The sequence below is a fragment of the Lepidochelys olivacea genome (genome assembly GCF_965140295.1).
Source record: "Lepidochelys olivacea isolate rLepOli2 genome assembly, chromosome: 3".
Lineage (NCBI taxonomy): Eukaryota > Metazoa > Chordata > Testudines > Cheloniidae > Lepidochelys > Lepidochelys olivacea.
In genome coordinates, this window is record NC_140413.1 from 83,924,141 (window position 1) to 83,951,597 (window position 27,457).

General features: G+C 43.7%; 1 protein-coding gene across 2 annotated transcripts in view; it reads left to right on the top strand.

The window, feature by feature from the left end:
* The window catches only part of ARMC2 (armadillo repeat containing 2), a 135,424-nt gene that overhangs the window by 23,735 nt on the left and 84,232 nt on the right, over positions 1 to 27,457 (top strand). For both annotated transcript variants that reach the window (XM_084623454.1, XM_084623455.1), the window contains exon 7: positions 17,626 to 17,702. In XM_084623454.1, coding sequence (XP_084479580.1) covers positions 17,626 to 17,702 — 77 coding nt within the window. The remainder of the gene's footprint in view (positions 1 to 17,625; positions 17,703 to 27,457) is intronic.

Below are 27,457 nucleotides of genomic sequence, written 5' to 3' on the forward strand. Positions count from 1 at the left end.
AAGTTGAGCTAAGATATAAGCCCCCCAAAAGTAGCCTTTTTTTTCAAAAAGTTTCTAGGTGGGGTTTCTTTGCGCAGAGCTAGAGATGAACCTTTCCATGTGATGTGGGTCAAAATGGTCTCAATCTGTTGAATTTTACCCAAGGTAGTGCATGGCAAACCCAAAATCTTTGGGGGACCCAAATTAAGAATGGTATTTTAGAATATATTCACTTCTTTGCATGTGCAGATGTGTAGTCTGGAAGGATTACACTGCTCATGAATCAATAAAGGGAAAAAAAACTTGGAGAGAGAGGATTTCTATGCAGTCATTATATGCTTATCTGGGTACCTTAAGGGAATGTGGCTGACGCCATTGCCCCTGGTGAACGTCCTGCCACTGATGTTCCTAATCTGAACCTTTTGTACACCTGTGCAATAGAGATTTAATAATTTACGTTGCTTGATGCAAGTTGTCTGTTACAGTGCAGCATGTTTTTATTTTAGGGGGAAGCTTATTGTGAACACAACAGTCACTGGGCAGTCTAACCAACATTCTTGTTATATTGAGGGGGGGAGGAGACAGAGGACTGTATGAGATGAGAGGGAGTAGGTTGGGATGTAGGGACAGGGAAAGGAGTTACGTCTGCAGGGAGGGTAGGCAATGAGGATGAGTAGGCAAGCCTTGAAATAATTACTGGAGAAAATCTGTATTTTACTAGCTCCTGGGGGTGGGTAGTAGCTTACCTGCTTGGGGCAGATTAATGTGGTGATTCCAAAGACATGTAATGTGTAGGTTTGGAACTGACAATGCAGGTACCTTGAATAGCCAGCGTTCTCAGCACGTGGATTCTGGATGATTCCTGGATCCTGAGGTTGTACAAGTTTGTGGAAGAGCAAGGAGTACACTATGACATAGGGGTTGCTGATTTGGATAGAGATAGGTGACCTGCATTGGCATCATGTTTTGCCTACTCTGCAGCATCTGACTAGTGACTTAAGAACTTATGATCTACTGGACATTGTGGTATAATTCACTTGGGCAGAAATGATTTATTCCTGGTGTACACCTTATGCAATGTTGTAAGCAGATTTGGACTGCAGCAGATATTTGTGTCCAGGCTCGGCAACTGAATAATTGGTATAGCTTGAAAGCTATTAAGTGTTGTAAGACCATTAATTGGAAAATTGGAGGGTTCATGACTGATCAGAAAGTGTGTACTATATGGTATAGAAACATTACAAGCTGTCCAACCTCACTGTTTCTCAGAGATGGGGTACACCTAATGGACAGGAGTCTGAGGATCTTTCTCTTGGAACTGTCAGTAGTTTGGAACAGAAACTGTGTGATTTCTCTCACTGGCCCTGCCACAAACTCTACCCTCCAACCATTCTGAAACATAACCAGAAACACCATTCCACTGTAATGTAAGTTGTCCTTCACACTGGGCATTGACTTTTTTTCCTTTTGGCCCTTGAATAGTGTTAGGTGGAATCCTGTGAGTGAAAGTGAATGGCTTGTAAAAGGAGGCAAAGAGCTTGTACATTTCACCAACTGTGGGGTTGTCAGAGTAAAGGGTATGTGCTAAATGGCTGAAAGAGAGCAGTTAATGTTGCATGGATAACCTTAACTGTGTATTATCTGGTTTTCAGGCTTGAATTTTGCTCAACTCAGTGTTCTAAAAGGGGACGACATACCACCAAGCAACCTTAACTCTAAATTAATGTAGTTTTTTGCCATTGAATATTAATGTTTAGTTGGCCACAGTGTTTTCTTAATATTGAGCAGAAAGTGCAAAGGCCACACAGGAGGTTAGTGGCAATGCAGGATTTGACTTCCAAACTCCATTTCTAGTCTCTAACATACATACAAAGATTTTGATCTACTACCTATCTAAATATAACAATGTAGCACTTTATTTTATTGTTTTGCTGGAACTGTCATAAATAATGGACTGTGCCCATTATGTGTTTATATAGCAGTGGTTCTCAAACTTCTTTTTCCGTGGACCGCTTGAAAACTGCTGAGGGTCTTGGCTTAATGATCTTTCCAAATGTTTGTACTGTTAGCTAACTATTGTAAGGCACTTTGGATACAAGTGCTATATAAAAAAAAACTTGATGATAATTAACATTTTTTTGTTCTACAAATAAAAGCTCACAACTCCTATTTTAATATCAGTAGTCTTATCTTTCTAATGCAGTGGATGTGTCCTCTCCCCCGCCGTGGCAGCCCCCAAGCTGGGGCTGGGAAGGAGGGGTCTCTCCTCAGCAGCCGCAGCCCTGGAGCTGGGGAAAGTTGCCTTTTACTCTGGCCGCCGCAGCCCTGCACGTCCCAAATTCCCCTCACTCCCTCTTCTCACCCCATTGCCCCCTCCCACCTATCCCCTATTCCCCACCAAGGCCACCACCTCACCTTACATGTACGTCTTCTCCAGGGTCCAGGCACCTAATTTGTGGAGCCATGCCTGCACCACTCCACTAATTAGGTGGGTGGCCCTTCATTCTCTCATGTATGGCCGCCCAGGCACGCACCTTAGAGGGAACTATCTACAGACCACTGAATGGAGCTCGCAGACCACAGTTTGAGAGCCTCTGTTATAGAGGAATTGTTTTTTATTTGCTCATCTTTGGGATGAACTGACCATGAGACAAAATATCCTTGGCCTGAAGTTGTCCTTGGTAGCCAGTTTTGAAAATTAAATTTCCATTCCACTATTTCTCCCTTCCTTAATTCAGTAGCCTCTCTCCAACCCCTCATTCTGTTCGTTCTTTCCTGCTGGCAATACTCTTGCTACAAATAATGTGTAATTGTTGAAATTATTTCAGGACATCAGCATTCATCAGTTATCTCTTTAATTATTTGCTGTAGCTTTTTTTAAAATTGCTAAGCAATTTGCACCATTGAACAACAGGACTGAGTATGTGTTCATATAATTATTCTGTTACAGACTGATTTATACTTATTTGTACAAAATTTTGTAGCAATTCCATTATGTCTTACAAAGGAAAATATTAATCTTAAAACATGATTATTGTAGCTGTTGTAATAATTCCATTTTGTGTGAGGAACACCTATTACAAATATTGATTTATGCTTCTAGGATATGTCTACACTGAAGAAGAAAAAAAAAACCCCCAAAAACCCAACCAACCAACGAAACCAAACCCCGAAAAACCCACTGGGGCAGTGAGTCTCAGAGCTGGGGTCAACTGAGGTTCATGGGGCTAGGTTCATGGGGCTCACACTATAAAGCTAAAAATAGCAGTATAGACATTCCTGCTTGCGTTTGAGCCCAGGCTCTAAAACCTGCAAGAGGGGTGGGTCCAGGAAACAAGGCTCCAACCCAAGTGGGAACATCTGCACTGCTGTTTTTAGCCCCAGAGCTCAAGCTTCATGAGTAGGACCCTACCAAATTCCTGGTCCATTTTGGTCAATTTCACAGTCATAGGATTTTAAAATTTGTAAATTTCATGATTTCAGCTATTTAAATCTGAAATTTCACAGCGTTGTAACTGTAGGGGTCTTGACCCAAAAGGGAGTTGTGGGCGGTGGGCGTCACAAGGTTATTGTAGGGGGAGTTGCAGTACTGCTACTTTTACTTCTGTGCTGCTGCTGGAGGCGGTGCTGCCTTCAGAGCTGGGCAGTTGGAGAGCGGTGGCTGTTGGCTGGGAGCCCATCTCTGAAGGTAGAGCCATCGTCAGCAGCAGCGCAGAAGTAAGGGTGGCATGGTATGGTACTCGCGAAAAGAAAAGGAGTACTTGTGGCACCTTAGAGACTAACCAATTTATTTGAGCATAGGCTTTCGTGAGCTACAGCTCACTTCATCAGATGCATACTGTGGAAACTGCAGAAGACATTATATACACAGAGACCATGAAACAATACCTCCTCCCACTCCACTCTCCTGCTGGTAATAGCTTATCTAAAGTGATCACTCTCCTTACAATGTGTATGTGAGCTGTAGCTCACGAAAGCTTATGCTCAAATAAATTGGTTAGTCTCTAAGGTGCCACAAGTACTCCTTTTCTTTTTGCGATTACAGACTAACACGGCTGTTACTCTGAAACATGGTATGGTACTGCTACCCTTACTTCTATGCTACTGCAGGTAGGGTGCTGCCTTCAAAGCTCCATGCTTGACTAATAGCCACCATTCTTCGGTAGCCCAGCTCTGAAGGCAGTGCATAAGTAAGCATGGCAATACCGTGATCCCCTAAAATAACCTTGCGACACCCCCCTGCAACTCCCTTTTGGGTCAGGACCCCCAATTTGAGAAACGTTTGTGTCTCCCCTCCCCCTCCTCTCCCGGTGAAATCTGTATAGTATAGGGTAAAGGCACACAAAAGACCAGATTTCATGGGAGGGAGACCAGATTTCACGGTCTATGATGTGTTTTTCATGGCTGTGAATTTGGTAGGGCCCTAATCATGAGCCTGAGTGAGTTGATTTGGCTCTGAGACTTGCTGCCTTGGGGATTTCTTTTGTGCTGTGTAGATGGTACCCATCGTGTGTTTGCATCTCACTTTGTTCCTAGGATAGCTGACACAATGGAAAATAATATTCAGTAGTTATTATGGGTGGCTCAATAGAGGTAGATGTTATGTATTAAAAAAAGAGAATGTCTTTCCTTTTGTTTTGCATTTCTGTTTTTTAGGTTTTTCCTAAGGAAAGATTAATTCTCATTTGTTGGTAACCCATTCAAACATGTTGCTTTGAAAATAAAAATAGCTTTTATACTAAATGTGGTGCTTCTGTTTGTTAACCAGGAGGATACACTATATCTACAAACATTTATTTAATCTTTATTTATTTATTCTTTCTCCTCCATTCCTCCATCCCCCAAGCTCTCCCCTGTGTTCCATCTTTCTCTTCTGGTGCCTCAAACAATAGTTTTCTATTGCCATTGCTGATCCAATGTGCCCTTCTTCTATACTGCCTTTCCCACAGTAATTATATTTTTTTCTTAACCCTCTTTGTTATATCTTTGGGAAAAAAAAGTTAATACTTACTTGTTATGTCTCTTCCCTTCAGGCCATGAGCATTTCAACCCCTGAGCACCGTCTTCTACTTTAACATCACAATGTGATGGTTAGGTTGGTTTAATAGTTTTGCTGACATGGAATTATGTTCTCTTTGCTGTTCTTGGTTTTCTTACATCACTGTAATCATCCCTCAGGAACAAGAGACCATTAAGAGCTCTCCCCTGGTGAGGAAGCTTCTGTGTGTGACTTGTGTAGGGGTCAGGTGTCCCAGGATCTAGGAGCCAGGGGGGCCTAACTGGCCTTCTCCCACGGCTAGTCTGTGTACTGCTGTCTCTTACTAATTGAAAAATTGAGAAACAGTCTCTGGATACAGATGACCAATCTTGATTCTGGTGTTTTGCTCTATCTACATCTAGGATCCACATATGATGTCAAAGGAGTTCTGTACGTGTAAAGCGAATATCAGTCAAGTTCTGTCATGAAAACCGGGGGAATTTTGTCTGTGGTTGAACTGCAGAATAGAATTACCAGTTACATTCATCTATAATTAAAAGTCTAAAAACAATTTTTATATCCAAGAAGAACTTATTTCTTTTTACTTTTATTTGTCACTGATATTTAACTACAATACATATCAGATTTAAAACAAGAAAAGAAAAGAAAAATAACTTTCCAAATAAGTGAAAAGTAATATAATTGTATGTATGTAGATGCTCTCTCTGGTTGAGGTGTGGGGGCATATAGCGGGCTTTGCCTGGGACCCAGCAGGCCCAGTGGACATGCCTCAGTCAAAAAGTCTCTCCTAGTCTTGGGATGGCTCTTCCAGGCAGCCCGGGTGGGGCAGCAGTGGCCAAGTCACAGTTTGTTCTCCTCCTGAAACTCCTGGGGTCTCCAGGCAGCTGTGGGAGGGGAGAAAGGTTGGGAAATCTGGGACCTCACTCTGCAGGGTCTTGGCCCAAGGGGAGAGAGACGAGGGGTGACTCAGTCCATCCTGGCTGCTATTCCAGATCAGCCTCCCTTGGGCTGCTTCCTACCTCCCTGTTTTCCCTTCTGTTTGGGAAATGGCCCCAGCCCTTTGCTTACAGACTGAGCAATTCAAACTGGGGGTGGGGGCAGGAGGTTTCCCAGCTCAGTTTCAGAGTCCAGTTGTTTCCCTTGGGTAAGGGATCAGAAACAGAGGGGGAAAGCAGGAGTCAAAAAAGGATTAAAACTTTATATGGGTGATATGAAGAATATCATATCTCTTGGCATAAACTAATCACTAACTGTTTGGAATTAGGAAGAAACTTCTCATATGAATAAGCTATTTTGTAAATGTCTGAGTACACAATTTCTTTTACCTTTCTCAGAACCCTCTGGTACAGGCAGCTATTAGACATTGGACTAGCTGGGCCACTGATCTGAATCTGATCCAGATTGGCAGGAAGATTCGTTCTTCTTTGAGTGCTTGCATCTGTCCATTCCAAAATAGGTGTGTGCGTGCCCCAATCACAGTTGCCGGAATTTTTTTCCTTCGTGGTATCTGTTGAGTCAACTTCAGTGCCCTCTGGAGCCGTGCGCTCATACTGCCAGCATAAGGGGACCCACTCCCGCTTCTGTTCCTTCTTACCGCCTGTGACAGTTGCTGGAACTTTCCTCATTGCTCAGGCAATTTATCCCAGTGGTTTTACTTCTTTTTGTGTGTGTGTGTGTGTAGTTATTGTAGTTTACTTAGTTTGTTCGTTAGTGGTAGTTTTAGTAGTTAGTGAGTTTTGGATGCCTCCAGTCTTAGTCGGAGAGGCTTGTCTGACCCTGGGGCCTTGTTCACCCATCTTCACGCCCTGTGTGTGGCAAGTCAGTGTCCTTGAGTGACCCACACTTGAGCTTTCTCATGTGTTTAGGGGAAGCTCATAGGAAAGACTGTTGCCAGATCTGCAGGGACTTCAAATCCTGCACCAAGAAAGACCAGGAGGTGAGGTTGAAGGTCCTCCTTATGGAGACTGCCCTAAGACCAGTGTCGGAGCTGCGCTTCGACTCGGCACCAAACACCTCAGCTTTGCTGCACAGTGCTCCTTCCACTTGTTGAGAGTCCCTGCACTGCTGCTTCTCCCTGGTGCATAAGAATAAGCACCAGGAGAAGTCATTCCCCCAGTGCTGAAAGGAAGCAGGCAAGGGGATCAGGGTAGAGCGAGAGCCGTATCAGACCGCTCTCACTCTCTGGCACTGCAACAGGCGCCTCTGTCAGCCTTGGTACTCCCGCCAGCTCTGCTAACTCTGGCATGGGAAGTGCCATCCTCCAGCAGACAGTGTACCAGTCAGTTCGTGGTACCATCAATGCCAGACGCATTTGCAGCTGCTAGAAACCTGCTCGCTGTTCCAGTCCAAGGGTCCCCAGAGATTCAGGACTTGGCACCACCAGTACCAATGAGTGGCAGAGAGCCATCCTTCAGCTTTCGTGCAGCACCACGGCCACCTTGTAGGGGAAATCCACCTATGGTAGCCTGGTTCAGACTTCTCCATGATGCCATTCACCAGCACCGAGAGGGTTGGCACCACCTTAGTCTCCACACTCCAGCTCATCGAAGTCCAAAGTGGGGTCCTTCTCTTTCCACTGTCAGGACCACCTGCACTACTCTGCATACCATTCCTACCCTGAGAGAGCCTCAGGCACTATGATGCCACCAAACGCTCGGTATCCAGGACTGTGGGGAACGGCACTCATGCAATGGACTTTTTGGAACCTGTGAAGATTTCCCGTGGTCCAGGGCATCATTTCAAGGCGTTCATATTCTGTGGCCTTGGAAAGTAGGGCACCTCTGGTACCGTGCCGTGAGACCCCTAACCCAGACTCTGGTGCTGAGCTCAGTGCCAAACCTCAAGAGGAGGTCCCACAGGTCTTGGCTGAGACAGAGGAAGGAGCAGAGGCCCCTCAACCAGCTTTAGCCGCCTCCTCCTCTTCCCCAGATGAGGCAGTGTGTGTCCCACCTCAAGATGATCAGAAGGCCTACCAGGACTTATTAAAGCAGGTGGCCTCGAACTTGGGTGTCCAAGCCAAAGTGGTCAAAGAGATAACACATAGTTTACTAGACATTTAGTCAGCAGTGGGTTCCCTTGAGTGGATCTTAATGAGGCAATCATGGATCCAGTTAGAGCGCTCTGGCAGAACCCTGCTTCCCTCCCTCCCATAGCCAAATGGACAGAGCACAAATACTTCATACGAGCCAAGGGGTACAAATTTCTGTTTTCACACCCTCCTCCAAGGTCTCTAGTGGTGGTGGCCACCAATGAGAGGGACCATCAGGGTCAAGCGGGCCCAAGGCAAAGGACCTCAAAAAGCTGGACTTGTTTTGGCTGAAAAGCCTATTCAACAGGTAGGCTATAATTCTGAATAGCAAACTAGAAAGCTTTGCTAGGTTGCTACGTGGGAGGCTATATGATTTGCAAGGTTGCCATATTATTTTAATATGTGGGAGGCAATGCAAAAATTTTAAAGCATGCTTTCCCAAAGAGGCCAGACAGGAGTTCTCCTCTTCACTGGTTGAAGAAGGGAAGACAGTCACCTGGGCCTCCCTGCAGGCAGTCTTGGATGCCTCTGATTCTGTGGCCCAGTTGATGGCCATGGCTGTTACCATGTGCTGAAGCTAGTGGTTACAGTCCTTGGGGTTTCCTCAGAAGGTCTAGCAAACCCTCCAGGATCTCCCATTCATAGGGTCCTCGCTCTTTACAGAGCAAACAAACACCAAACTCCATGGACTTTAGGGTTGTCTTAGTGTCCTTAAGTCTCTGTATACAGTATATATATACAGTCGGTATACACCAGCAGTGCCCAGAAAACACTACAGGCTTTGACAGACTGGACACTATTTTGCGCATCTTGCCAGACAGGACCAGCAGAGGAGGAAGAACAAAGGGATCAGGCATAGACCCCCTCCACTGACCTCCTCCTCAGGGCTGATGCAATCTACCACTAAACGCTCGGGCAGCTTGAAGCACTTGTTTTGACGAGACACTCAAAGATGACATCTCAGTCTTTCCTAATACTCACACCCCACCTGGGGGGCAGAGAGTGTCTGACACCCTGCAGGGCAGGGCCCTCCAGTTCTGGCACACGTGGGAGGGGCAAATGTGACAGATCTCCTTCCTCTACTCCCCACAACTCACCTCCATGTCCTACTTACTACTCCTCGTAATGCCTAAACCCTCTTACAGTATTCCCCAGCTCTACGTGAAAAAAGGAATAAGAATCTAAAAATACACTGAGCACCTTGTGTTAGGGGCCTGTACATCAGGAACCCCTTGACATTAAGCACACTCAAATCCGCACGGTTACATTATCCAAACTCTTTCATCTTACCTCAAGTTATCAGTAGTAATTGATTAATGCTGAGGCTGAGTCAGGATATGCTTCTACGGGCACAAGGTTCTGAAGATTCAGAGCAGGCTGCGCAGCGGGGACAGGAGGACGGTGAAGGAATTTGGCAACATGTGACCTCCAGAAGAAGAAGGGGGAACGTCCATGTACCAGCAATGCAGATACAGGTAAGTAACCATTTTCATGTTCTCTTCACAGGTACGATTGCAGGGAGTGGCCTAGATGATACGTCTGGGGGAAGGGAGCAGAAGGAGACTCCACCAGTTGAAAGGCATGAGATGCACTGTCCTAAGGTTGAGGGTTCCACGACCACCACTCCCAAGAGAAGGAGGCAGGTGGTGGTGGTCGGGGACTCTCTCCTCAGGGGGACTGAGTCCTCTATCTGCCGCCCTGACCGGGAAAACAGAAGTCTGCTGCTTGCCAGGGGCTAAGATTCGCGATGTGACGGAGAGTCTGCCAAGACTCCTCAAGCCCTCGGGCCACTACCCCTTCCTGCTTTTCCACGTGGGCACCAATGATACTGCCAAGAATGACTTTGAGCGGATCACTGCAGACTACGTGGCTCTGGGAAGGAGGATAAAGGAGTATGAGGCGCAAGTGGTGTTCCCGTGGAAGGAAAAGGCCGGGGTAGGGATCGTCGAATCGTGGAAGTCAATGAATGGCTATGCAGATAGTGTTGGAGAGAAGGCTTTGGATTCTTCGACCATGGGATGGTGTTCCAAGAAGGAGGAGTTCTAGGCAGAGACGGGCTCCACTTAACGAAGAGAGGGAAGAGCATCTTCGCGAGCAGGCTGGCTAACCTAGTGAGGAGGGCTTTAAACTAGGTTCACCGGGGGAAGGAGACCAAAGCCCTGAGGTAAGTGGGGAAGTGGGATACCGGGAGGTAGCACGAGCAGGAGCGTGTGAGAGGGGAGGGCTCCTGCCTCATATTGAGAACGAGGGGCGATCAGCGGGTTATCTCAAGTGCCTATATACAAATGCACAAAGCCTGGGAAACAAGCAGGGAGAACTGGAGGTCCTGGCAAAGTCAGGGAATTATGATGTGATTGGAATAACAGAGATTTGGTGGGATAACTCACATGACTGGAGTACTGTCATGGATGGGTATAAACTGTTCAGGAAGGACAGGGAGGCCAGAAAAGGTGGGGGAGTTGCACTGTATGTAGGGGAGCAGTATGACTGCTCAGAGCTCATGTATGAAACTGCAGTAAAACCTGAGTCTCTGGATTAAGTTTAGAAGCGTGAGCAACAAGGGTGATGTTGTGGTGGGAGTCTGCTATAGACCACCGGACCAGGGGGATGAGGTGGATGAGGTTTTCTTCCAGCAAGTCGCAGAAGCTACTAGATCGCACGCCCTAGTTCTCATGGGCGACTTCAGCCATCCTGATATCTGCTGGGAGAGCAATACAGCGGTGCACAGACAATCCAGGAAGTTTTTGGAAAGTGTAGGGGACAATTTCCTGGTGCAAGTGCTAGAGGAACCAACTAGGGGGGAAGCTCTTCTTGACCTGCTGCTCACAAACCGGGAAGAATTAGTAGGGGAAGCAAAAGTGGATGGGAACCTGGGAGGCCGTGACCATGAGATGGTCGAGTTCAGGATCCTGACACAAGGAAGAAAGGAGAGCAGCAGAATACGGACCCTGGACTTCAGAAAAGGAGACTTTGACTCCCTCAGGGAACTGATGGGCAAGATCCCCTGGGGGACTAACTTGAAGGGGAAAGGAGTCCAGGAGAGCTGGCTGTATTTCAAGGAATCCCTGTTGAGGTTACAGGGACAAACCATCCCGATGTGTAGAAAAAATAGAAAATATGGCAGGTGACCGGCTTGGCTTAACAGTGAAATCCTTGCTGATCTTAAACACAAAAAAGAGGCTTACAAGAAGTGGAAGATTGGACAAATGACCAGGGATGAGTATATAAATATTGCTCGGGCATGTAGGAATGAAATCAGGAAGGCTAAATCACACCTGGAGTTGCAGCTAGCGAAGGATGTTAAGAGTAACAAGAAGGGTTTCTTCAGGTACGTTGGCAATAAGAAGAAAGCCAAGGAAAGTGTGGGCCCCTTACTGAATGAGGGAGGCAACAGACAGAGGATGTGGAAAAAGCTAATGTACTCAATGCTTTTTTTGCCTCTGTCTTCACGAACAAGGTCAGCTCCCAGACTACTGCACTGGGCAGCACAGCATGGGGAGGAGGTGGCCAGCCCTCTATGAAGGAAGAAGTGGTTCGGGACTATTTAAAAAAACTGGACGTGCACAAGTCCATGGGGCCGGATGCGTTGCATCCGAGAGTGCTAAAGGAATTGGCGGAAGTGATTGCAGAGCCATTGGCCATTATCTTTGAAAACTCATGGCGATCGGGGGAAGTCCCGGACGACTGGAAAAAGGCTAATGTAGTGCCAATCTTTAAAAAAGGGAAGAAGGAGGATCCTTGGAACTACAGGCCGGTCAGCCTCACCTCACCCCCAGAAAAATCATGGAGCATGTCCTCAAGGAATCAATTCTGAAGCACTTAGAGGAGAGGAAAGTGATCAGGAACAGTCAGCATGGATTCACCAAGGGAAAGTCATGCCTGACTAATCTAATTGCCTTCTATGATGAGATAACTGGTTCTGTGGATGAAGGGAAAGCAATGGACGTGTTATTCCTTGACTTTAGCAAAGCTTTTGACACAGTCTCCCACAGTATTCTTGTCAGCAAGTTAAAGAAGTATGGGCTGGATGGATGCATTACAAGGTGGGTAGAAAGTTGGCTAGATTGTCAGGCTCAGCGGGTAGTGATCAATGGCTCCATGTCGAGTTGGCAGCCGGTATCTAGCGAAGTGCCCCAAGGGTCGGTCCTGGGGCCGGTTTTGTTATATCTTCATTAATGATCTGGAGGATGGTGTGGATTGCACCCTCAGCAAGTTTGCGGATGATACTGAACTGGGAGGAGTGGTAGATACGGTGGCAGGTAGGGATAGGATACAGAGGGACCTAGACAAATTGGAGGATTGGGCCAAAAGAAATATGGTGAGGGTCAACAAGGACAAGTGCAGAGTGCTGCACTTCGGATGGAAGAATCTAATGTACCGCTACAGACTAGGGACTGAATGGCTAGGCAGCAGTTCTGCAGAGAAGGACCTAGGGGTTACAGTGGACGAGAAGCTGTATATGAGTCAACAGTATGCCCTTGTTGTCCAGAAGGCCAATGGCATTTTGGGCTGTATAAGTAGGGGCATAGCCAGCAGATCGAGGGACGTGATCGTTCCCGTCTATTCGACATTGGTGAGGCCTCATCTGGAGTACTATGTCCAGTTTTGGGCCCCACACTACAAGAAGGATGTGGATAAATTGGAGAGAGTCCAGCGAAGGGCAACAAAAATGATTAGGGGTCTGGAACACGAGTTATGAGGAGAGGCTGGGGGAACTGGGATTGTTTAGTCTACGGAAGAGAAGAATGAGGGGGGATTTGATAGCTGCTTTTAACTACCTGAAAGGTGGATCCAAAGAGGATGGATCTAGACTTCTCAGTGATAGCAGATGACAGGACAAGGAGTAACGGTCTCAAGTTGCAGTGGGGGAGATTTAGGTTGGTGTCATAAATATAAAGGGAAGGGTAAACCCCTTTGAAATCCCTCCTGGCCAGGGGAAAGCTCCTCTCACCTGTAAAGGGTTAAGAAGCTAAAGGTAACCTCGCTGGCACCTGACCAAAATGACCAATGAGGAGACAAGATACTTTCAAAAGCTGGGAGGAGGGAGAGAAACAAAGGGTCTGGGTCTGTCTGTAGTCGTCTTGGCCAGGGACAGAACAGAAATGGAGTCTTAGAACTTTTAGTAAGTAATCTAGCTAGGTATGTGTTAGATTATGATTTCTTTAAATGGCTGAGAAAATAATTGTGCTGAATAGAATAACTATTTCTGTCTGTGTATCTTTTTTGTAACTTAAGGTTTTGCCTAGAGGGGTTCTCTATGTTTTTGAATTTAATTATCCTGTAAGATATCTACCATCCTGATTTTACAGGGGGGATTTCTTTATTTCTATTTACTTCTATTTTTTATTAAAAGTCTTCTTGTAAAACACTGAATGCTTTTTCATTGTTCTCAGATCCAAGGGTTTGGGTCTGTGGTCACCTATGCAAATTGGTGAGGCTTTTTATCCAACATTTCCCAGGAAAGGGGGGGTGCAAGTGTTGGGAGGATTGTTCATTGTTCTTAAGATCCCAGGGTCTGGGTCTGTAGTCACCTAGGCAAATTGGTGAGGCTTTTTACCAAACCTTGTCCAGGAAGTGGGGTGCAAGGTTTTGGGAAGTATTTTGGGGGGAAGGACGCGTCCAAACAGCTTTTCCCCAGTAACCAGTATTAGTTTGGTGGTGGTAGCGGCCAGTCCAAGGATAACGGGTGTAATATTTTGTACCTTGGGGAAGTTTTGACCTAAGCTGGTAAAGATAAGCTTAGGAGGTTTTTCATGCAGGTCCCCACATCTGTACCCTAGAGTTCAGAGTGGGGGAGGAACCTTGACAGTTGGATATTAGGAAAATCTTTTTCACTAGGAGGGTGGTAAAACACTGGAATGCGTTACCTGGGGAGGTGGTGGAATCCCCTTTGTTAGAAATTTTTAATGTCAGGCTTGACAAATCCCTGGCTGGGATAATTTAGTTGGGATTGGTCCTGCTCTGTGCAGGGGGTTGGACTAGATAGTCTCCAGAGGTCCCTTCCAACTCTGTTATTCTATGATTCTATGAGGCTCTGCTATTATAGTCCCCTATGTGAAAAAGTAGCAACATGCCCAGCAATCATATCTTGATAGAGTACGTGTAATTTCTCTTTCAGAAAATAGTTGTGTATTTTCTAAATTAGCTGTACATAGTAGTGGAACATGTTTCCCAAAAGTAAAAATCTGCTGTATGGAGGCAGGTAGTAAAGTAGCATCATTCCTACAGATCATTCTCAGACTTCTGCCAATGGTAGGGTTTGAATTTACAGTGCGTGGGGGTAGCTCAGATTCAGTGGCCAGTGCCACAGCCTGTCCCCTTGAGCTACCCACATAATCTAACAATGGGCTGCCTAGAAATCCTCTTTCCTAGCCTTGCTGCACTCTCTCATTTCAATAACTTTGGTGTGCGAGTGTTTAGTACATGCCATTCTAAACATTCAGATTCTTCTAACTTTTTCAATATTGCTTCCCTTAAGGGGTAGTGGGTGCCATGCACTAGCTGAGATCCATGCAGAGAGATTGAGCTTAATTGGAGATGATTAGCATCATGGTCTGAGCTGCAGGTGTGTGCAAAAAAAATTTATAACCTGTTGATTTTGTAAAATGCTGGTGTTTGGAGGGAGAGTTGTACCTATTGAGCATGGGGTTCCCAAGATCATAAATGTGGGCGCCTAACCCTACCTAGCACGCTTATGAGGCACAGCAAATTTCAAGAGAATCTGAGTAAGAATGAGGATTTTAGAGCACCTAGCTCTGATCTACACTACACAGGTTGACACAGGGCAGCTTATATCGACCTAAATACCTAAATATGTACACACTACAGCCTTGCTCCCGCCGATGTAAGTGCCCTACTACGCCGACATAACTCCACCTCCAGGATAGGTGTAGGGCTTATGTTGGTGTAGTTGGGCCAGCGCTGCAGTGTCTATGTAAACACTGCCTTACTTACATCAGCTGTTGGCTGCCATTCTTGTCAATTTCAGGGCTTTATGCTGGAGCCGTGAAAGTGACAAGAAAGCCTGGTGGCCTCTGGTTGCCCCCGGTTCCTGCTCCTTGCTCAGGGAGTCAAGAAGCCCAGGTGGCTGCCCCCCGCTCCTGGCAGAGCTCTCAGCTCCCACTGTCCCCTTCTTCAGTTGGTAGAAGCGCTCCTGGTGAGGACACGCACCACTGACAGGAGGGCAGCGTGGACATCAGCCATCTTAGTAATTACTGCAGTGGCTGTAAGTTGACCTAGCAGAGGTCGACTTAAGTTTATGGTGTAGACGTGACCCTGGAAAAGTAGTCCTTTTAAATAACTAAGTTTTAGCAGCACTTTCTAACGTGGAACCGGTGCTCCACTATAACATAATTTCCTGAGAAGTTTCTAATCAAGCAGAGTCAGCCAGTCTAGCCCACTTCATAGGCCGAGTAAACTTACAAAAGTTTTGTTTTTTATTCTGTCTTCATCTGTTGATAGAGTAACTTTTATCTACTATCTGGACTGCCAGGCATTTAGGCCTCAAACCAGCAAAATACTTTAAATAAGTGTTTAACTTTAAACCTTAGAGAAGTCCAGTGAACAGATAAGACCTTTCCAATAGCATTGTTTGCACATCTCTATTCTCTATATGAAGGACATTTAAGGGGATGAATTGTATCCGTATGTGAGCTATAGTTGGAACAAAATGTGTTAAATGCATGCTGAAAATAGAAAACATAGATGTACACCACCTTGACCATGATGTCTTCGTTGATAAATAAATAAGAATCTAAAGAAGAGAAACATTCTCTTTTTAATGGGAGTTTACTACTGGTGTTTTTAAATATCAATGCAATTTTGGCACATATATAGAGTTATGTCAAACACAACAGAACGCAGATGCTGAAATCATGCATTAGTTTCCTTTTTGTCAAAACGAAAACTGATCACATAATGAATAGGAATTTTTACACATCAAAATAGCATTATGCAAAAATACTGGGATGTTTCAGCTTGGAAAAGAGATGACTAAGGGGGGGATATGATAAAGGTCTATAAAATCATGAATGGTGTGGAGAAAGTGTTATTTACTCTTTCACATAACACAAGAACTGGGGTGTCACAATGAAATTAATAGGCAACAAGTTTAAAACAAAAGGAAGTACTTCTTCGCACAACTCACAGTGAACATGTGGAACTCAGTGCCAGGGGATGTTGTGAAAGCCAGAAAACTATAACAGGGTTCAAAAAAGAATTAGTTAGACCTATCTTCTATGAATTTATCAATGACTATTAGCCAAGATGGTCAGGGATGCAACTGCATGCTCTTGGTGTCCCTAGCCTCTAACTGCCAGAAGCTGGGAGGAGAGGACAGAGGATGGATCACTCAATGACTGCCTGTTCGGTTTAGTCCCTTTGAAGCACCTGGCAATGGCCACTGTTGGAAGACAGGATGTCGGGCTAGATGGACCATTGGTCTGACCCAGTATAACTGTTATGTTCAAAATTGCTTTACAAACCAGGGGCTAGGTGGTGCGGTTACAGTAGTATATGGACAAAAAGAACAGTCATTATATGCAATGAGCAATAGCTCTCTCAGAGACTTGGAAATTAGAACTTTTCCGCTGATGAACGTTGGTCAACTGAGTTGTTCCCCCAGTCTTTGAAGAATGCTGTTATATTCAATATAAATTTTTAGCGCGCAAACTATTTTGATAAACACAAATCACTCTATCACAGAGGTGGGCAAACTATGGCCTATGGGCCATGTCCAGCCCGCAGAACCGTCCTGCCCGGCCCCTGAGCTCCTGGCCTGGGAGGCTAGTCCCCGGCCCCTCCTCCACTCTGAGCGGCATGGTAAGGGGGTGACAGTGGCACACATGTGGCGGTGGGGGGGTTTGGTCGGGAGTCCCAGGGGGCAGTCAGGGGACAGGGAGCAGGGGGTGGTTGGATGGGGTGGAGGTCCTGTGATGGGGCGGTCAGGGAACAGGGGGGTTGGATAGGGCATGGGAGTCCGGGGGGGGGGCGATTTGGGACAGGGGGGTCCCAGGAGTGGACAGTCAGGGGACAAGGAGCGGGGGGGTCCTGAGGGGGACAGTCAGGGGGTGGGAAGAGGGAGGGGGTGAAAAGGAGGCCAGGCTGTTTGGGGGGCACAGCCTTCCCTACCCAGTCCTCCATACAGTTTCGCACCCTGATGTGGCCCTCTGGCTAAAAAGTTTGCCCACCCCTGCTGTATCATATTCCCTATATTAAGGCTCTGTAAAATGCTGAATTTACAAGTTTTAAAATTAGATGAGTCCAAATTTAGTTTGATAACAGTAAAAAATAGATCTGTGTGAAATGTGTTTCTTCAGCTTTCAGTGTTATGTCTACAAATAGAAACACATCAGTTTTTACATTCCATAATAGTGACATCTTGTGGCATAAATGTGTTATTGTTTTTGTAGTTTTCCTTCTTAAATGTCATGGAAAGTTTTCTATTTAAATATAATTGATTTGTATGAATGGTCAAAATAATAATTTAACTGGAAAGTGTAAAAATATATTGACTTATTAATTATAGTGTACAGTGTTCTTTTAGGTATTGCATTTGAGAAGGAAACATTTTGGTTATTGTACTTTAGTAGAATTTTTTTTGTGTGCTTATTTCTTTTAGTGACCAAATTAAAAATGGTGACAAGGCTTCATCAAATCCAAGCAGCAGTGGCTGGAATAAATCAGGAAGCAAAGCAGGTACAATATTCTGAAATCTCTTCTCAATTCATTTTTCTGGTCCTGTTTTTCTTTGCTTACAACACTTAATCATAGAATCATAGAATATCAGGGTTGGAAGGGACCTCAGGAGGTCATCTAGTCCAACCCCCTGCTCAAAACAGGACCAATCCCCAACTAAATCAACCCAGCCAGGGCTTTGTCAAGCCTGACCTTACTTGCATTTGCAGATGGAAGTTCACACAAGCAGAAATCATTCAATTTCTGTGTTTCCCTTTTTTCATTTCTTTATGCATCACTGGACAGTGCTTTTTAAAAAACGTTAAAATTTTTTGTAGATCCAGAAGAATAATATTTGAGATTTAATATATTTGACCTTTAGAGCCGTTAAATGTGATTTCCTGATGTTTCAGAAGTACTAATTTTCTTATATTTTGCCTTGAGAATTTGGACCACCAGTGTAAAGGGTATGAATACCTAGGGCAAAATGAGGCTATACCAGTTTACACCAGCTGAGGTTATGGCCCTCAACTTCTTTTCTGTGCGTGTGAATTTTGTTGTAGTTGCGTATCAGATAGTCAATAAATAACGTTTCTCTTATAATATTTTTAACATGCAAGTTAAAAGTGCACAGTTACAAATGCTTGGTAAACGTACAGCAGCTGTTTTGCTGGTTTTTAAAGCTATATTTCTTTAAGTATGGGCTTGATCCTGGAAGATGCTGAGTGCCTCCTGTGAGGTGCACTTCACTTTACTTGCAGTGACTTTAGTTGAAGTTGTGGGTGCTTATGGTTTTACAGGAAGTGATCAGTAGTTTGTTGCTCATGTTTTACATGTACATAAGTGTCATAAATTTGTATATAGTACGGAAGAGGCCATATGTATTAGCAGAACTTTTTATTTTCAAATTTAGTTGATTAAGAACCCTATTAATAAAATAAAATAAAATAAAATAAAATGCTTCAGTTTTGTTAGGTCAGACACACATTTGGTCTTCAGCTATCTCCAGAATAAATTATGGGGTACCAATATCAACTCAGATTTACATTTCCCTCCTGATTTGTGTACAACAACAAAAAATCTCTCACTGAAATGTAGATATTTTCAAATATGACTTCAGCGATACACTTTTAACTATAACATTTTAGAGAGGAAATAGTGTATTTTAAGTTTAGTGTGCTTGTGGGCAGAGGGTATTCTGTAAAGAAGCTAAAAAGATTAATCAGGTACTGTGTCCCTCTCTAAAACTCAGTGTTGCTAAGGCTCTTGTATTTACATGCTAAAAACAGCAACCAATAAATGCAGACGATTTAATGTCATTTCTTTGTGACCAGAATGTGAAGCTGTGGTTAAGACCTATAAACCACTGAGACAGAAAACTTTTTTGCTGAACTTTTTGCTTGAGTATCGGTATCCCGTTGAATCATAATTTACACAGTTAGAAGATTAAGGACTATCACTAACGTACTGAAACTATTAATTTTCACCAACACTTCAAAAAAAAATCTTCCAAGACTGAGAAATACAAAGCCTTATTGTTTTTTATATTGTTGTCTTTTTGAATAATCACAACATTTTGTGCTTCTAATTTTTGTTGTTTGAATTAATATTGCATGTTAAAGGCTACTTATGATTTTTTTTCAGGGAGGTTCAAAAGGTATTGTGGAAACAGGTAGTATGAAAATACCTGATTTTAATTAAATTACTTTTGGTTTTTGGATTCCATGTTTTTTTGGTGTATGTGAGAGATTTAAGAGAGAGACTGCTCTATGCTCTGATGAAAACTGAATAACCTTTTAGATTTACAGCATATTTTAGTTTTTAGTGTGACCTTTTACCCTCACACTGCAAACATGCACACAAATAATCTTATTCATTGGGACTAATCAGGTGTATAAAGTTGCTACATACATTCTTGCAATATTGAGTTTTTTACATGAATTCAGGGATGGGGTGTCAGAATCATAAGGGCGGAGGAAAAGTAATTCATCTGCATCTAGACTGTGGCAGGAAGCAGCACTGTGAGCTTTTCTAATACTCCTATTTCACCTCTGTTCTCTTACATTGTTCAGAGCAGAGCTTCCCTTCATGGCAAATTCTGTGCAGTGTTTTATTAAATGAGCTACTAGTCATTTGGAACCTAAACAATACTATCAGCTCATTTCATTTGGGAATGAAAAAAGTCTGCAAAAGAAATAATCTTTTAAAAATCCTATCTGTTCAGTATATTTTACATGAAACAGCAGCCATTTTACATAAGCCCTAGAAATAGATATTATAAATTTTTACAATGGGCACATTGAATAGTGAAAATTAAGCTACAGAATTTTGATTTTTAAAAGTGAAACCATTTAAAATGGTCAGTTATGAATCTTAATCCTCCTTGTTTCACCCAACCAAATGCTCTCAGCACAGACGCACAGATTTAAGGCTTGAGACACTGATCACAGGAAGAAAGCCTCTTAACTCTTACGTTATTATTATATTGTATATTCTGTTCTTGTAAAATAATTACTACACTAAGATTTATACAATGAATGAACTGTGCAGATTCTTACATTAGTTTGCACATGCTGTCAGGAGACACAGTTTCTGATCAGGTAAGGAGTCTGTCAAGTAAAATTATACGTGCTCTGGAGTTTCCAGTGTCACCATAGGCACGTTGGTCCCAGAATATTAGAGAGAGAAAGTAGGTGAGGTAATATTTTTTTATTGTACCAACTTCCTTTGATGAAAGAGACAAGTTTTCAAGCTACACAGAACTCTTCCTCAGGTCTGGGAAGGATACTCAGAGTGTCACAGCTAAATACATGCTGGAACAGATTGTTTAGCATAAGTAGTTAACACACATTTACAGATCCAGAAACCACCCCAAACACACTAAAAAAAATCTGTTATTTACAGCCAGGCCTTCAGATATCACAGAATAGGCTTCAGGAAGAAAGTCCATGATGCACACTTAAAACTGCCTTCAAACAAGGACACCCCACCTGAGGGGAGTAGATTGCATCATGGAACGGACCATCCAAATACCCTGAGAGAGCATACTTCAATACAGGGGAAAAAACCTCTTTGGCGCCATACCGATAGTTGTCACCCACTACACCACACTGGAATCCCCTATGGGGTATCACTAAACAGTTACAACCCACACTTTAGGGTGACCACATCCTAAAAGGAATCTTTCCTGAACCCTCTCTTCTGATCCTGCTATAACAGATATTATACCTGCAGTCATATCTCCACTGCTACAATAATCAATACTCTCCCAATACACTTTTCAAGATCCATGAGTCTTACACATGCCTATAACAAGGCATGATATACCTCATCTAGTGTGCTAAATGCCCCAATGAGAGCTTTATGGGTGAAACCAGACATTCACTATGCTCTCAAATGAACTCTGACAGAAAAATGATAAAAGACAAAAATACCCTATCATCCATGGGTGAATGCTTTTCATAAAATGATCATAGAATCATAGAATATCAGGGTTGGAAGGGACCCCAGAAGGTCATCTAGTCCAACCCCCTGCTCAAAGCAGGACCAATTCCCAGTTAAATCATCCCAGCCAGGGCTTTGTCGAGCCTGACATTAAAAACCTCTAAGGAAGGAGATTCTACCACCTCCCTAGGTAACGCATTCCAGTGTTTCACCACCCTCTTAGTGAAAAAGTTTTTCCTAATATCCAATCTAAACCTCCCCCACTGCAACTTGAGACCATTACTCCTCGTTCTGTCATCTGCTACCATTGAGAACAGTCTAGAGCCATCCTCTTTGGAACGCCCTTTCAGGTAGTTGAAAGCAGCTATCAAATCCCCCCTCATTCTTCTCTTCTGCAGTCTAAACAATCCCAGCTCCCTCAGCCTCTCCTCATAACTCATGTGTTCCAGTCCCCTAATCATTTTTGTTGCCCTTCGCTGGACTCTCTCCAATTTATCCACATCCTTCTTGAAGTGTGGGGCCCAAAACTGGACACAGTACTCCAGATGAGGCCTCACCAATGTCGAATAGAGGGGAACGATCATGTCCCTCGATCTGCTGGCTATGCCCCTACTTATACATCCCAAAATGCCATTGGCCTTCTTGGCAACAAGGGCACACTGCTGACTCATATCCAGCTTCTCGTCCACTGTCACCCCTAGGTCCTTTTCCGCAGAACTGCTGCCTAGCCATTCGGTCCCTAGTCTGTAGCTGTGCATTGGGTTCTTCCGTCCTAAGTGCAGGACCCTGCACTTATCCTTATTGAACCTCATCAGATTTCTTTTGGCCCAATCCTCCAATTTGTCTAGGTCCTTCTGTATCCTATCCCTCCCCTCCAGCGTATCTACCACTCCTCCCAGTTTAGTATCATCCGCAAATTTGCTGAGAGTGCAATCCACACCATCCTCCAGATCATTTATGAAGATATTGAACAAAACCGGCCCCAGGACCGACCCTTGGGGCACTCCACTCGATATCGGCTGCCAACTAGACATGGAGCCATTGATCACTACCCGTTGAGCCCGACAATCTAGCCAGCTTTCTATCCACCTTATAGTGCATTCATCCAGCCCATACTTCCTTAACTTGCTGACAAGAATACTGTGGGAGACCGTGTCAAAAGCTTTGCTAAAGTCAAGAAACAATACATCCACTGCTTTCCCTTCATCCACAGAACCAGTAATCTCCTCATAAAAGGCGATTAGATTAGTCAGGCATGACCTTCCCTTGGTGAATCCATGCTGGCTGTTCCTGATCACTTTCCTCTCATGCAAGTGCTTCAGGATTGATTCTTTGAGGACCTGCTCCATGATTTTTCCAGGGACTGAGGTGAGGCTGACTGGCCTGTAGTTCCCAGGATCCTCCTTCTTCCCTTTTTTAAAGATTGGCCCTACATTAGCCTTTTTCCAGTCATCCGGAACTTCCCCGGTTCGCCACGAGTTTTCAAAGATAATGGCCAATGGCTCTGCAATCACAGCCGCCAATTCCTTCAGCACTCTCGGATGCAACTCGTCCGGCCCCATGGACTTGTGCACGTCCAGCTTTTCTAAATAGTCCCTAACCACCTCTATCTCCACAGAGGGCTGGCCATCTCTTCCCCATGTTGTGATGCCCAGCGCAGCAGTCTGGGAGCTGACCTTGTTAGTGAAAACAGAGGCAAAAAAAGCATTGAGTACATTAGCTTTTTCCACATCCTCTGTCACTAGGTTGCCTCCCTCATTCAGTAAGGGGCCCACACATTCCTTGGCTTTCTTCTTGTTGCCAACATACCTGAAGAAACCCTTCTTGTTACTCTTGACATCTCTGGTTAGCTGCAGCTCCAGGTGCGATTTGGCCCTCCTGATTTCATTCCTACATGCCCGAGCAATATTTTTATACTCTTCCCTGGTCATATGTCCAACCTTCCACTTCTTGTAAGCTTCTTTTTTATGTTTAAGATCCGCTAGGATTTCACCATTAAGCCAAGCTGGTCGCCTGCCATATTTACTATTCTTTCGACTCATTGGGATGGTTTGTCCCTGTAACCTCAACAGGGATTCCTTGAAATACAGCCAGCTCTCCTGGACTCCTTTCCCCTTCAAGTTAGTCCCCCAGGGGATCCTGGCCATCCGTTCCCTGAGGGAGTCGAAGTCTGCTTTCCTGAAGTCCAGGGTCCGTATCCTGCTGCTTACCTTTCTTCCCTGCGTCACTCCATATCTGACCTCTCAGTTCTCATCCTCAAAGGAAACCTGCACAACGCTATCAAAAGATAGTCCTGGAAGCTTAAATTCCTAACTGCTAGACACTAAAAATCATGGTCTTTTTATAAAAACACTGGCATTATGGTTTACTACAACAATCTGTAAACCACTAGCCACCCGCCCCCTTTTTTGTCCTGTGACTTCAGGGGTGTTAACAGAGTAAATTGCTTTGAATGGTCCCTTCGAATGTGTTAACTCCTTATGTTAAACAGTCTGTTTCACCTTGTATTTAGCTGTGACACTGAGTACCTTTTCCAGACCTGAAAAAGAGCTCTGTGTAGCTTGAAAGCTTGTCTCTTTCACTAACAGAAGTTGGACCAATAACATATATTACCTCACCCATCTTATCTGTCTAATACTCTGGTATTTACAGATTGGATCACTTTATTCAACCAAGTAATGTCTGAACTTTGTTTTCCAGCTATTTTTTTTTTTTTTGAAAAAGTAAATCCTACAAGTTATCTTGAACTAGAAATTTATTGTAACTGTTTCTTTGGATTCCGTGATTAAAACATTGAGATAAAAAAAAGACTGATTTACAACAGAGTTTGAATAATTTTGGAATAAGAGAAACATGCCACAAGACTTAATAAATAGTGGCCCACATTTCCTGTTACATCCAGTCTCTGCTCTGCAGAGTGCAGGGAGACTGCAGGCTGGCTCTACAATAGCCCTAAGAGGCTGTCCATCAGGAGAGAATAGCCAGAGCACTTACTCATGATCCTCTCCTTGATTTTCCTCTCCACCCCCTCTCATTCTCTGTGCAAGGGTGATAAGGGAGGAACTCTCTCTATGGACCTTATCCAGAGCCCACTGAAGTCAATAGAAAGGTTCCCACTGCCTTCAGCGGGCTTTGGAACAGCCACGGTACCAGCTAAGGACTTCCCCATGCTGGGGATGTTCTTTGCTCATGGGATATGACCAATCCAACCCTTTTTCAAAATGGAATCAAAGGAGGCCAGAAGATGTGGGACAATCTGATGGAGTCTAGACTGCAGGTTTCATGTCTGTAGAGAATTTGGTAGAACTCACTGCACCTTCATGGAGATCTTGTTTAGTTTTTGGTTGTCATTATGTACAATCTACTCTTTGTTTAAGTATGGTCCTCACTACCTTCTCAGTGTTGTTCTTCTCTGGCCAAGAGGCTTGGAACTTAGTGAGTTATGCTTCTGGTCAATTGATGCTGCTGTAAACCAATTTAGAGTTATTTTTTTCCAAAATTCCCCTAAGAAGCAAGTGCCCCAACTCCACACTGCACCTAATTCCTGTCAATTTGGGAAGTGAAAAAACTTAATTCAAGGTTCAGTTTTCAGTCACCTGTTCGATACCACTCCTCTGGGCTGTGGATAGTATTTTAATGATATTTTATATTAATGGAGTAAAGGAGACAAAATATTATGTTTGAAAATTCTCAGATATTTGAGGTTCACCATTAGCTAAAATAATATACTACAGATCGTTCACCTTGAAACTAGCCAATAAAAAGGTCCAAGAAAATTTTCAGGAGCCTTAGCAATATGATTTTTTTTAATCCTCTCAAAATCCTCTTCTCTCTTTTAGTAGCCATCCTCTCTGAACCTTTTTCTGTTTCCTGTATAGCAAGCCAACTGCTGCCTTCAAGATGTCACCATTGGAGCTAGTAATAAGATTTTCAAAAGCACCTAAAGGATTTAGGAGCACAAATCCCATTGAAAATCAATGAGACTTGTGTTTCTAAATCCCTGAGGTACTTTTGAAAATCTCCACTTCAGTTTTGAGGTACTCCAGAGAGCAACTATGCCGCCACCACCACCACCACCAAAGAAACACTCCATTTAGCTTAAGTCTCAGGGAGAGAAACATTTATATTGTGTGTTGTAATGCGGAATTATATCTTGATATCACAAACCTCACATTTAAGAACATAAGAATGGTCCATCCAGCCCAGTATCCTGTCTACCGACAGTCGCCAATGCCAGGTGCCCCAGAGGGCGTGAACCTAACCGGTAATGATCAAGTGATCTCTTTCCTGCCATCCATCTCCACCCTCTGAGAAACAGAGGCTAGGGACGCTATTCCTTACCCATCCTGGCTAATAGCCATTAATGGACTTAACCTCCATGAATTTATTTAGTTCTCTTTTAAACCCTGTTATAGTCCTAGCCTTCTCAACGTCCTCAGGCAAGGAGTTCCACAGGTTGACTGTGTGCTGTGTGAAGAAGAACTTCCTTTTATTTGTTTTAAACCTGCTGCCCATTAATTTCATTTGGTGGCCCCTAGTTCTTATATTATGGGAACAAGTAAATAACTTTTTTCCTTATTCACTTTCTCTACACCACTCATGATTTTATATACCTCTATCATATCCCCCCTTAGTCTCCTCTTTTCTAAGCTGAAAAGTCCTAGCCTCTTTAATCTCTCCATGTGGGACTTGTTCCAAACCCCTAATCATTTTAGTTACCCTTTTCTGAACCTTTTCTAATGCCAGTATATCCTCTTCGGGATGAGGGGACCACATCTGTATGCAGTATTCAAGTTGTGGGCGTACCATGGATTTATTTAAGGGCAATAAGATATTCTCTTGTCTTATTTTCTATCCCTTTTTTTAATGATTCCTAATATCCTGTTTGCTTTTTTGACTGCCGCTGCACACTGCGTGGACATTGTCAGAGAACTATCCACGATGACTCCAAGATTTCTTTCGTGATTAGTTGTAGCTAAATTATCCCCCATCATATTGTATGTATAGTTGGGGTTATTTTTTCCAATGTGCATTACTTTACATTTATCCACATTAAATTTCGTTTGCCATTTTGTTGCCCAATCGCTTAGTTTTGTGAGATCTTTTTGAAGTTCTTCACAGTCTGCTTTGGAAGTCTCACGTGTTTTTTGGATATATACTGTTATAATGGAGGTTGGGTGAAACCTCAGTGAAGCCAGTGGGCATTACAGCTGCATTTCATTCAGGATAAATGTAAGAAGCAGTTAAGTTCATTTTTGGAGTAAGATAGCTGAAATGACAGGAGCCAGCACCCAAAATACAGGCCTCACTGTCAGGCCAGTTAGCAACAGAGCTGTAGGGCGGCAGGGGTGTCTTCCATCAGTGGCCAGTGCCAGATAATTGCCTTGTTCTGTTCATTCCCTCTCAATCATCAGGTGAGTCATCCCCTGTTGTCCAGTCCCAGCTTCTGCCAGTCAGAGGTTTTGGGACACCCAGAGTATGGGATTGCATCCCTGACCATAGTGACTAATAGCCTTTGATGGACCTATCCTCCATGAAAGTATCTAATTCTTTTTTGAACCCAGTTATACTTCTGGCCTTCGCAACATCCCCTAACAATGAGTTCCACAGGTTGTGTGCTGTGTGAAGAAGTACTTCCTTGTGTTTGTTTTAAATCTGCTGCCTATTAATTTCATGAGGTGACCCTAGGGTCTTGTGTTATGTGAAGGGGTAAATAACACTTTTTTCCATGCTATTCATGATTTTATAGACCTCAATTATATTCCGCCCCCAGCTGTCTCTTCTCCAAGCTGAACAGTCCCAGTCTTTTTCATCCATCTTTATATGGAAGCTGTTCATACCCCTAATCATTTTTGTTACGTTAGAATTGGAAAAGGTACAGAGAAAGGTATCTTTTTTTCAGAGAGGGTGACCAGAACTGTACATGGTATTCAAGGTGTGGGTATACCATGAATTTATGTAGTGGTATTATGACATATTATTTGCCACGTTCCTAACATTGTTAGGTTTTTTTGACTGATGCTGAATGTTCAGCAGATATTTTTAGAGAACTAGCTATGATGACTCTGAGATCTTTCTTGAGTTGTAATAGTTAATTTATATCCCATCATTTTGTATGTATGGTTGGGATTTTGTCTTCTAATGTGCATTGCCTTGCACTTATCAAAATTTAATTTTACCTGCCATTTTGTTGCCCGATCACCCATTTTTTTGACAATTTTTACAAGTTGCAAAACTCTCTCTACATCACTAAAATCCAACTCACCAGTTTTTCCCAGTTATTCTGTACCTTCCTTATCTTTCTTTTGTATACTAGTAGTCCACGTACTAGT